Consider the following 11,820-nt stretch of genomic DNA (forward strand, 5'->3'; position numbering starts at 1 on the left):
TTTAAGACTCCTTAATCCGCAACCACCACCCCGCGGAGGCAGGACGCGGCCACGTTTCCCAGCCGGGCAGCGTGGGGCGGCCCCGGTTGGTCCCCATGGTGGTGACCATGGCACCGCAGCTCACCGGGGTGGCCGGGTGTGCACGGGAAAAGTGGCAGCGTGTGGTTCAAGGATGTGCATGGAGGCGATGGTGTCTGGGGACATCCTTGTCCTCTCCGCAGTGGTAACCTCCTTGGAAGTCCAGGGCACGCTGGTGATGGGCTCAGCCTTGTTTGGGTGTGTTGGCCTGAGTCAAGCGTCCCTTCATGGCTGTGCTGTACCGGCACGGCGTGCTGGCGGTTTGGGAAGCCCACAGCACCCATGGTTATGTGGGGAAACCCACCACCAGTGGGGAAATAAAGATGCCTTTGCTGGAGCCCAGGCACAGGGACCCCACCTGGCCAGCGGGGAGGTGGCATCTCCTCCTGCCTGCTCAGCTGGGCATCTGCAGGATGGTGGCATGGCCTCACCACATCATGCATGGCCTCACCGCACCATCTGTGGAGAGTGTGCCTGGCAGGGCATGTCTCTGGCTCTTGCTGGCCAGGCTGTGTGTGTGTCCAGAGCTGCTCTTTGGAGGCACCACCAGAGCAGAGTGCCTGCGTGCAAGGAGGAGACGGGTGAAAGCCACTCTGTGTGCCATGAAGATTCGCCATCTGCTTCCAGGGCTAACTCCAGATGCTGGATTTAATCTTCCATAGCCTTTTTAATTCAGGAGCTGGCTTCTTAATGTCTCTCAGTGCCACCTCAGCAGCAGAGATGAGCAGAGCGGCTGCCACAACTGGCCCTTCGAAGGATGTTCTGGAGCATGGGAGATGAACTATCTCCATGTAAGGTGCCCATCTGGCGACCCGTCATACCTCTGGCTCATTAACATGCAAACGCCCAGGGTGAGGCTTAGCATTTACGACACTGCCCAAACCTCCCCCAGGCCTGGGCGTCCTCTTTTGATGTCTGGAGAAAATGTAGTGGGCGATGCTAACTTCCATGTTGCATCCAGGAGTCGATCTTCTGGCTGGGCCAGTTTTTGGGAGGATGAATGCGAAGAGCACAGCTTGGGGGCTGTTGTGTTGACAGAGGTGATGGCTTGCAAACAATGTAGGTGAAGGACATCTTCGTCTTGGCCTCAGGGTGCCCGTGCCTGGCTATCAGGCACCATGTTCTCCCTGAATAGGTGTCTGCAGGAATATTCAGCCTTGGGAGACTGCAGCTTGATTTCTCTCTTGTTTTTCCCATGTGACTTTGGCAGAAGCAGCAGCCCAGAGGTGACAGTGCCATGGGTGTCTGCCCTGCCAGCGGTCCCCATGGCCAGCTCTCACTTGTCTGAGTCCCTGGAAGCTCCAGACTTGATGGTGCTTCCTTGTGTGGTCAGAGAGGTCCAGTAGCCCTTTGGTCTGGCGCCTGCAGCCTGACTTCTGGTCGATGAGGTTGTGATGAGACATCACTGCCTGCTTTGAGTTGATCTGTGTCACCTGGTGGAGGGAGCAGCAGGTTCAACTGTGCTGTGGAAATCGGGTACCTGGGAGCTGAGTTGGGTGTTGTGGCGCTGGGGTTGGAGCTGCTTTGAACCTTGTTCTGGCAGTGCTTGTTTTCTTGAGCCTTTGACCTGGGTTGCAGCTGGACCTTCTGACCCATGATGGTGCTACAGGGTGGTGGTCCTGTGCTACCTGCTGGCTTTTCTCATCCCAGGGTGTGTTTCAGACACCAGCATGACATAAGGGTGTCTTGGGACTCCCCATGCATTGCTCCCACCACCCATGGCCCCGCAATCCTGGCCATCCTGAGGTCCTACCCATGGCTGTTGGCCAGGGTGGTTGAGGAGCACCGGGCCCACCTCTGGCCCCTCTCTGGAGCTGTGACTGGTACCTCCAAGCTGGCAGGGCACCTCCAGCTGCAGCCTCCCTCGACCGACACCCTTCCTGGGGTGCCTTGGAGAGGGACAAGTGCCGGTGGTGGGTGCCCTCCTTAGGTCTGCCTGTGCTATGGTTGAGTCTGTCTGTCTGTCCGTCCATCACCAGGGCTTTGCTAGGGAGGTGGGGGCAGCGCTGGGCAGGAGGACGCGTGGCGAGAGGGAGGAAGCGGGGACAAAAACCCGGCAGAAGGGACAATTACCGCCTTTCTGGAGACTGAAAAGGCGCCGGGGTCCCTTCCGTCCTCGTCCTCCGTCTGCTCCGGGTGGACAAAGCCGCCACCCCTGGTGCCCACCCAGTGCCCAGAGATTAGAAAAAAAGCTGAACTTTTATTTTCTCCCTTTGTCTCCGGAGCCTGAGAGCCGCTCGGCTTCAGCTTTGCTGCTTTCTTATGCCTTTACGGCCGTGTCTGTGCGCAGCTGACTGGCCGGCAGCTTTTCTGGGAGGAGGTTAATTTATTTAAAATTAAAGGAAAGCTAAAGTTCTTTCTCGAAGACAAGACTTTTTACGTCGGCAGAAGCTGATGGCTTTCCAGCGATGCAGTGAAATAACACAGGGGAGAGGGCTGGAAATCACAGCTTGTCATTTGTTTTTTACGAGAAGTGAAGCTCCGCTCCTGCTCCCTTCTGCCGGTAAATGGTGCCTGCAATCAGGGAGACTCTGAGTCCATCAGCTGGTGATGGTTTCTCTGGGTGCTGGACCGCCAAAGATCCTTTTTGCAACCTTTGGGTTTTGTTTTTTTTTTTTTTTCAATCAAGATTTGTATTTTTTATTAAAGATAATCAACACATTCTTAATTTTTAACTTAAGTACATAGGATCTATTTTCAGAATATTTCAATCATTTCACAATTAGCAGACAACATTTTATGAATATGCTCCGTAAAATTTATTAAAATGTTCTCCTGGATAAGAAAGGCTCAAAAAAAGTCAATTTCTGTCTTGTAGTTTTCCATTTTCATATTTTTACATTTGTGAAACATTCACAGGGTAATACAATGCAAACCTTATGTTTAAGAAACATTTTGTGGCAAGAAAATGGAAACAGAGTAAAATAGCATAGTCATGGCTTGAATATTCACTACCCTGAAATTAGAAAGGATTACTCAAGGGAGGGGGGAGAGCAAAGGCCTGGGAACCCTCCGGGTGTGGGCTGGGGCCTCCCGACCTTGGCGGTGTCCCCTTGAACCCTGGCGTCCCTCCAGGCTGCTAAGCTGCCATGTGCAAAGACCGGGGCGAGGGAGCCCATCACGTGCCCCTTAATGCCACGGCCGGGACTAAGCACCTTCTGACAGGGAAGGGACCCAGATGACACTGCCCAGCGCCTTCCCCAGGGGATGGGGGCCAGAACAGGAGCAGAAACGGGATGGGGAAGGGGGGGCCCTGGCGTTCTTTACTCTGGTCAATCATAAAGAAGGGATTAAGATCATTAATTCCTCCCCCCGCTGCAATTAGCAACCCAGCCGGGCAGAGGCTGGCGAGGAGCAGCTGAGATGTTTGCTGTGCTGGGTGGTCTCGGGGTGTGGGAGGGGGACACCCCCCTTTGTGCCAATTAGCCGGGCAAAGCAGGTCCTGGGGTCCCCAGGGCTGGGGATGGTGTGGGGACAGAGCCGTCCCACCTGGCACAGCGGCAGTGCCCGGTGCCCAGCGCTGGGCGGCTGCAGATGGTGGTGGCTGGGGACAATGGTGGGATTGTGTGTCGGTGCCGCTCGGCACGGCTCGGCACGGCTTGGCACCGCATGCCACGCCAGCCGCTGGGCACTGCCTCACACCACTGGGGTTGAGAGGGAACACGACGGTGTGCCACTTGTCCCCATGGGGTGGCAGGGGAGCTGTGCTGGGTGGGATGGGGTGACCTCGTCCCGCAGTGCCGCCCAGCACAGCAGTGGGTGCCGGGGGACCCGTGCTCCGGAGGAGCCTGCAGCTGGTGGAGTCTCGGAGCCGCTGGCACCCGATGGACGTGGCAGGCTGGGACTGGCCGGCAGACCCAGCTGGGGAAGGAAGACCTGAACTGATGGTAGTGGCGACTGTGGCATGCCTGCAGTGTCCTCCCTGTTTTCGCACCCAGACCCCGCCGCCCTGTGCTGTGGGGCTGGCGGGGACCCCTCGGTGAGCCCCCCGCCGTCATGGCTCAGGCGCTTTGCCGGAGCGATGGGAGACAAGCTCCTGCTGTCCCTCCTGCTCTGCTCCTTATTGTGGCCGGAGACCCCCAGTTACTGCCGCAGCAGCACCGCGGTGGGGCAGTTACAGTGCCACGAGGCTGGTAAATCCTGGGCTGATCCCGAGCCGGCGCTTGGCTCCCTGTGCGGGGCGGAAGAGGCGCAGGGCGGCAGGAAAGGCAGCCGCGGGCAGGCACGAGATAACACCGACGGGCGGTTTTATCTCACATCCTCCCGTCCGGTGCTTTTCCTGCCGCGCTCCCCGCTCCGGCCCCAGCACCCGTTGCTTTCGGCATTAAGGTGTGACCTGTCCTAACGCCCGCAGGGATGGGTCCCCCACCTCCCCGGCAGCCAGGGAGGGGTGTCCCAGCTCATGGCAGCCCAGCTCGGGTGCCCCCCGGCCTTGGCGCCGCCCAGCATCCCCCTGCTCGGCGTGGAGGGCGATGCTGGGGAAGGGCAGCCCGTCCTGCCGCCGCAGCCCTCCCTCCCCACGTGGCCTGGCGCGCTCCAGGCTGGAACCCGAGCCCTGCATCGATCCACGCTGCATCTTAAATCCCGCAGCAGCTGAAGCAAGCGGTTTTTCGTGCGAGGGCGGGGTGTGTGTGTGTGTTTCTCCGCAGGCGAGCCGGCTCTGGCACCAGGGTGAGACGGGCAGGCTGTCTTCTGCCAGTACCGTGGTGGTTGGCGCGGGGACCTGGTCCCCATCAGCGTTTTAGTGGCGATGCCCATGGCTTGGCTGTGGGCTGCGGCAGGGTGGCTGGGGGTCGCATGACAGCTTGGCTGTGATGAAGGGGACACAAAGGGTGAGGGATAAGCCGTGTGCAGGGATGCCCCTCGCGGGGCTGCATCACCCCGGGGCAGGAGCGAGGGTCCTGGCAGAGCTCTCCACACGTGGCCACGTCCTTGCTGGGACTCTGGAGAGGAGGCTGCCGGGATGGCCGGGACGGAGAGATGGGGTAGGCAGGGGGCCTCCTCCCGGCGCTGCCCTCCCCCAGCTGCTGCCGGGGTGGGGACGTGGGTTCCTGCTCCGCTAAGCCCTGCAGCTTTTCTCCTCTAAAGCCTGATTACTCTGGCGGTGCCTGTGCGTGCGTACGTGCGTGCTCCAGAGGGGAGGAGGAGGAATTTCACAACAAGTGTTTGCAGCCACGCTGGGCCCAGCTGCCCCCAAGCCGCCCCGGGGACGGCGGCATTGTCCCCGCTTTGGGGAACAGTGCCGAGGCGGGGGCTCTCGCCATCACTGCTGAGCCTCTGCCACCACTGGCGTGGCTGGCTGCCTGCGGTGGGCGTGCGGGCAGGGCACGTTGCGGCATGGCAGGAGGTCAGCAATGGAGCTTTGAGGTGGACGCTGCGGCTCCTCGTGGGGCTTGGAGGTGCATGCTGCAGCTTCCTACAGGGCTTGGAGGTAGATGCTGCAGCTCCCCATCGGGCTTGGAGGTGGACACTGTGGCTCCTCATGGGATTTGGAGGTGTACGCCATAGCTGCCCATGGTGTTTGGAGGTGGATGCCATGGCTACCCATGGGGCTTGAAGATGGAGACTGCTACAGGGGCTTAGAGGTGAACACTGCAGCTCCCCATGGGGCTTGGAGGTGGTTGTTGTGGCTCCACATGGGGCTTTGAGATGGATGCTACAGCTCTTGGTAGGGTTTGGAGGGGGACAGTGGGGGTCCCTGTGGGGCTTGGAGGTGGATGCTACAGCTCCCCACGTAGCTTCTTTCCCCTGCTGGTGTGCAGTGCTGGCCTGGGGACGAGGGTCCAGGAGGAGGAGGAGGAGGAGGAAGAGGAGGCTAGAGGGAGCAGACCAGCCTGAGCTGGGTGAGCAGCAGCATCTGGGAGGGCACGGGAGCTGGGGTGCAGGGACACGAGCAGCTGCAGGGTGGGGACCGGGTGCCCATCGCATGAGCTCTGGCTGTCGGCTTGGGGGCATCCCATGGGTGGCCGTGGTCCCATCTGGCATGGGGGCCGCATGCCGCTGGAGCAGAGCAGGAGATGAGCCCCGTGACTTCCCTGGGGCTGCAGTCCCTCGGGGAGGAGAGCCGGGCACAGAGAGCCTTTAAGTGTCGGAGTGCCATTGCTCCCAGGCCAGGACTTCCCCAGTGACCCCCCATTTCTATCTGGATGGCGACCCTTTTAAAGAGCAGCGGAACGGATCTCCACCGAGGTCCGTTCCCTGGAGTTTCTTTGTTCACAGCGCTGAGACTTTCATGTCAGGGGGAGGAAGAGCCGCTTTGAAAAGGCCATTGGCTCTTGCCAGCGCTAACTCTCTTTTCTTTTCCACTTCCAGAGCCGCATGTTGTGTACCAGAGCCACAGAGTATGTCTTTGCACTGAGATCGAACTGAAGTCCTCTGCAGCCGCCGCTGGAGGAGACGCCCCGTTGATGAGCGTTCCTGTCTGAGCTTTCCCTGGTGGCTGGCGGGCTGGTGCTACCAAAAGGGCTTTGGGGGTCTTTCGCTTTGGCTTTGGGGGTGGGGTTTGGGGTTTTTTTTTGGTAGTTTTTTTTTTTTTTTAATTTTGGGTTTGGTTTTGTTGTTGCGCTCTGGGCACCATGTCAAATTCGGGCTCCCATCAAGACACTGGGAACAAGCCAGAGACGGAAAAAAATAACCAAGATGACTCTCAACCCCCTGTCAACTCTGAGAGGAGGAACAAAAGTGGAATAATAAGTGAACCTTTGAACAAAAGTCTTAAGAAGTCCCGTCCACTCTCCCACTATTCCACCTTTGGTAGCAGCAGCTCGGTAAGCGAACATTCAGAGAAAGGCAACCCCTTAGCTAATGGCAACGAAGCGACTGTGGATAAAAGTCATTCTACCTCAAAGCACAAAAACATCTCTAGTATGCTGAGCAAATTAGACCGGGTGTCGGAGATCTCCTCAGAAGGACAGACCGCCCTACAACAGTTTGCTCAGTCGACAGAAATGCTCAAAAGAGTGGTACAGGAGCATCTTCCTCTAGCAAGCGACCACGGGACTGGTATCTCTGACATGGAGGCAGTCTCAGCTGCAGAGACAATGAACGGCCCCTCTGATTTTCCTTACCTGGGGGCTTTTCCCATCAACCCAGGCCTTTTCATTATGACCCCTGCCGGCGTGTTTCTGGCAGAGAGCGCGCTCCATATGGCTGGCTTGGCAGAGTATCCCATGCAGAATGAGTTGGCATCTGCCATCAATTCGGGGAAAAAGAAACGGAAAAGATGCGGCATGTGCCCGCCCTGCCGAAGACGGATAAACTGCGAGCAGTGCAGCAGTTGTAGGAATCGCAAAACTGGCCACCAGATTTGCAAATTCCGAAAATGTGAAGAACTCAAAAAGAAGCCTTCTGCAGCACTGGAGGTAACCGGCCCCTCTCAGGCACCCTAACCCCTCCTCGGGCTGCGCTCCTGGGTTCGGATCTTGCCCTAGATAATAAAACACCTGGTACTTCTTACTTTTTTATTTTCCCCTTTTCCCTTAACAGTTCTCACCATGAGATGTGTGCTCTACCCAGTGCCTCCAGCCCCCGCCCTCCCTTACGTACTGGGGTTGATTGTCGTGGGGAGGAGGGCTGGGGTCTCTCCCTGGGGTCCCTGGCGCACTGGGCTTCGTTGTCCCCTTTGCAGGCACAGGCGGCAGCGGGTCTCTGCTTGAGTTTCAGTGACGGCATCCCTTGTCTTGGGGGGGCTACAGCCCCCTGAGCCAGGGAGCGGCGTCTAACCCGAGGGTGGGGAGGCAGGAGCTGGCATTGCGGGGCAGAACTTGAAGGTGCTCAGTGGCAATGAGGGTGGTCAGGGTGAGTCTGTAAGGCACCAGCCGGATTTCCCAGTGGCAGCCCGGCTGCAGTCCCTGGGGGCGGTGCGCCTGCTTCGGCACCCAGCTGAGCCGGGACCACCCCTGCTCCTGCCACTGCTGCGGAGCGCGGGGATGCCCGGTTCCCCACAGCGTGAGGCTTTGGGGCAGTACTTGGGCTGTCACCCTTGGGGACCACATCCATCCCTTGGCCTTGGAGGAGAGTTGCTGCAAGCCACTGTTGGGTTGGGGTGCCGCCTTGCCAAATCCGCTGGGAAGGTGTGCAGGAAAAGTCTGGTGGCTCGGGTCATAGTGTGGGTCTGAAGTTCAGCCGGGGCCATGGGCAGGTGCCGGTGGTGTGGCGTGGGTGAGGGCTGGGCGCTGGTGGCACTGGGACACAGAACAGTGGTGACACGTGGGCACGCCGCTCCAGCAGAGCCTGCCTCTTGCAGCACACCCATGGCTGCTCTGGGCCAAGACCTGTCCACCAGGTCCCCCACGTGTTAAACTTAAGCAGGGGGTTGATTTTTCTGGGAGCTGATCCCGCTGTCAGCAGTGCTGATGTGCTTCTTCCTGCCAGGAGCGCTTTCCTAGAGCTGGAAAAGGCTGAAAAGTCACCTGGGCATCAGCTGGATTGCGCATCCTGGCACGAGGGCATTGCCCATCCTCTGGTTGTACCAAAGAGGCAACCCACCATTTTCTTAGCGACGTTCTACGTTTTTCAATTAGCATCAGCTCTGAATGAATAGCGAAGGGGAAGAAAAAAAATATCTGTTTGGGCGGTGGGGATGAGGAGAGGGGGACTGTGTCTTTCAAAAACCGCTGTATTGCTAAATTATATTCTTGTTCTAATTTGCTGAGTCAGTGATCTGGAAAAAGGGAGAAAGGGAAAAAAAAAAAGTTCATCTCTTCCAAAGAGTCCTAAAGCGGGTCAGTAGGCTTGGAGCTCACAGCCGCCAGAGGAGCCACTCCCTTCTCCCAGCACTGCGCCAGGTCCAGGGACAGTAAATAGCACCAGGAGCCCATGAAATGGTCACCCCCTTGGTTGGTTTCTCCATCCTGCAGCTGGCTGAGAAACTGGAGCTACTAAAATAGGGTTCTTCATGTGATAGAGTTGGGCCTTGTCAAGGATGGGTCCCCATCCCTCCTGGGTGCAACCGTAAGTGTGCTGAGGCTAAGGAGAGATGTTTTGCCATTGGGGATGGATGCCTGGGCAGATGTGGGACATGGCAGGGCATCACCATCCCCTTTTTGGAGCATATCTTCCCCTCTGTCAGGATATCCACATGCGCCGTGTGTTGACCTTGGTAGGGTTGAACAAGATTGTGGCTCTATGTGGCTGAGTTGAATGAGACTGTGGCCATATGTGGCTGGGACAGGGATGCTGGGACCCTGGCTGATGTCCCAAGGTCACCTGGGTCAATGACTGGGTTGTTAAACCTCACTCCACATCAGCCAGCCTCGGCAATGCATTGAGTTGGGCAGCCACCAACACCTGCCTTGTGGTGGAGACCCATCTGGAGGTGGCTCAGCAGCTCCATGGACCACTCGTCCTGGTGGGCTCTGTAGTGCTTAATACCAGGACAGGAGGGGCTATTCAATGACCCTTTATACGGGGCTGAAAAAATCATAGGGCTTTGTGAAGCTTCGTCCCCCTTTGCGGGGAGCTGTGCCATTGCCTGGGAGAGGAGCAACCTCAGTGACTCTGGTCTGGCAGCCCGGTGTGTCCAGAGGAACATCCTCAGAGGGCCTGGACAGGGGCCGCAGCTGTGATTAAATGCTGATCTAAAATCAAGCAGTAAAAAAGAAATAGAATTAAACCTTTATGGCAGCATAAAAACATGGGCTAAATCCCTCTGCCACTGTTAAGCTTTATCTGCACATCTACAGAGCTTGAATAAGTGGTCGCTACTGGTGTCCTGGTGTGGTGGTGGCCAACTGAGGCTCTAAGGCCAGCGAGGCAGGTCGGATGCTTGGAGCACGCAGCAGAACGTCCCTGCACCCACTCTGCCAGCCCCAGCAACGCTGGGGTAATGCCGTGGGGCCTGGTGGCCAGTCCTGGAGAGGTCATCCTGGGCTTGTCTCCAGAGCTGTAGGTCACACAAAGGCCACGAATAGTTGGGATTTGACTCAACAGAGCTGTCTTCCATCTGGAGAAGCCTTGGTGCCCCAGATAGCGCTGGTGTGAGGGTCACTGCCACCTTCGCGTGAGTGTCGTGTAGAGAGCCTTTTCACCAAGGCCTGTCATGACAGGACAAGGGGCAACGGTTAGGTTGAACATAAGGAAGAAATGTTTTATGATGAGGGTGGTGAGACACTGAACAGGTTGCTCAGAGAAGTTGTGTATGCGCCATCGTTGGAAGTGTTCAAGGTCAGATTGGGTGGGGCTTTGAGGAACCTGATCTAGTGAAAGATGTCTCGGTGCACGGCAGGGTAATTGGACTGGGTGGTCTGTGAAAGTCCCTTCCAACCCAAAAGATTCTGGGATTCTATGATCATGGGGACAAGGGGGAATCTATCCCAGGCATCCAAATTAGAGTTCGTGTCCATCTTCCTTTAATAATAAAGGAGCAGAGGTGGTTAAGGTGACCTTTATCAGACATCTCCTTCCAGACCTATTAGGAGCCCCCTCTCCCCTCGTTCCTCTTTCCTGGGATGATGTCTCTGAGTAGGTGGTTCTTTCTGGTGACTCCGCTGCGCTCTGCCCTGCTGATTCTGCATCCGATGCCTCGGGTGGGATCCAGTGTGGGCAGCGTGCCGTGCCACAGCCCTGTGCATCATTGGCACTTGCGTCTCCCCCAGATGCCTGATGACCTATTGCAGAGACCTTTGGGGAAGTGGTGATGCCTGCAGTGCTCTGCTCGTTGACTGCCCCAGCTCAGTTTGCCTCGAGGACCAGACGTGGGCCCGGGGCAGGAGAAGCTATGATCTCTCGTAGCTGGGCACCCCCATCTCCTGCGTATTCTCATCCTTTGCCCCCCCTGCCCTTGCCCAAGCCCCATGTTTGTGTCATGGTCGTTGTGGAAGTGAGCACGTTGGGGTCCCTCCCACAGGCGTGGGGAGAGATGTGGCCATGATTACTCATTGAGGATTGGTGGGTGTCTTGGTCCAGGAGAAGGACCCGATGAGAGCTGGCTGGCTCCTGCGCAGGGTTAGGGACCTGAAAGTGGCATGGTTTTGACTCGTGGGACAACACATGAGGTGCCCTAGCCCTGCACCCGGGAGCTGGGGCTGGGGCTGGCTATCCCTTGTCCACCCCTCCCCTCCATGGCAGTCTAGCACGCTGCCCCATGCCAATCACCGCAGCCTGTGGCTCATTTCCCGTTGGTGTCCCTTGCTTGTTTGGAGATGCAGGAACCGAAAGGCCTTCTGAGGCACGTCCTCTTGGTGATTGTGTGGCCCTATCTGCTGGCTAGAATGGCTTGGCCTTGCTTGGGGGGGGACGCTATTGGCACTGAGAGACGTGTGGTCCTTGCATACTCCACCCATGGTCTTGTGAACATTGCACAGGCTTCCCACCCAGCTGGGAAATGTGGCAGGTCCTCCTTCCAGAGGACCACAGAGCCGTTGGGGCTGTTTCCCCCAACACCACCTTTCCTGGAGGTGGCTTCAACAAGGTCCCATTTGACATTAGGCACTTTGTTGCGTGTGGGATTGAGCCTGGTGGGACTTGGACCATGTTACCGGCCTCCTTCATCCCTCTTCCCCCTGCGAGATGCTGAGAGGTCCTTGGTGGTGCCGTCCGTGGCAGGGGAGGTGGGGGCTGGCAGCGAGGGGGTCGCTGTGCCAGGCCATGCTGGCTGACCGCGGCCCGGCCATTGTGCTCGCTATCGGCCGGAGGGGAAGTCAGGGGCTGCGCCATTGTGCCGGCTGCGGCGCGGGGACGTGGGAACAATGGCCGAGCTTCTGTGCCGGGGGCCCCGCCGGGGAGGCAACGGGGGGGCCCGGG

General features: G+C 58.0%; 1 protein-coding gene across 1 annotated transcript in view; it reads left to right on the top strand.

The window, feature by feature from the left end:
- Positions 1-6,591: 6,591 nt before the first annotated feature.
- The window catches only part of CXXC5 (CXXC finger protein 5), an 8,387-nt gene continuing 3,158 nt past the window's right edge, over positions 6,592-11,820 (top strand). The window contains exon 1 of the mRNA XM_009890676.1: positions 6,592-7,439. Within this exon, the coding sequence (XP_009888978.1) occupies positions 6,654-7,439 (786 nt within the window). The 5' untranslated portion in view covers positions 6,592-6,653. The remainder of the gene's footprint in view (positions 7,440-11,820) is intronic.

The sequence above is a fragment of the Charadrius vociferus genome, unplaced genomic scaffold (genome assembly GCF_000708025.1).
Source record: "Charadrius vociferus isolate BGI_N301 unplaced genomic scaffold, ASM70802v2 scaffold828, whole genome shotgun sequence".
In the NCBI taxonomy this organism is placed as follows: domain Eukaryota; kingdom Metazoa; phylum Chordata; class Aves; order Charadriiformes; family Charadriidae; genus Charadrius; species Charadrius vociferus.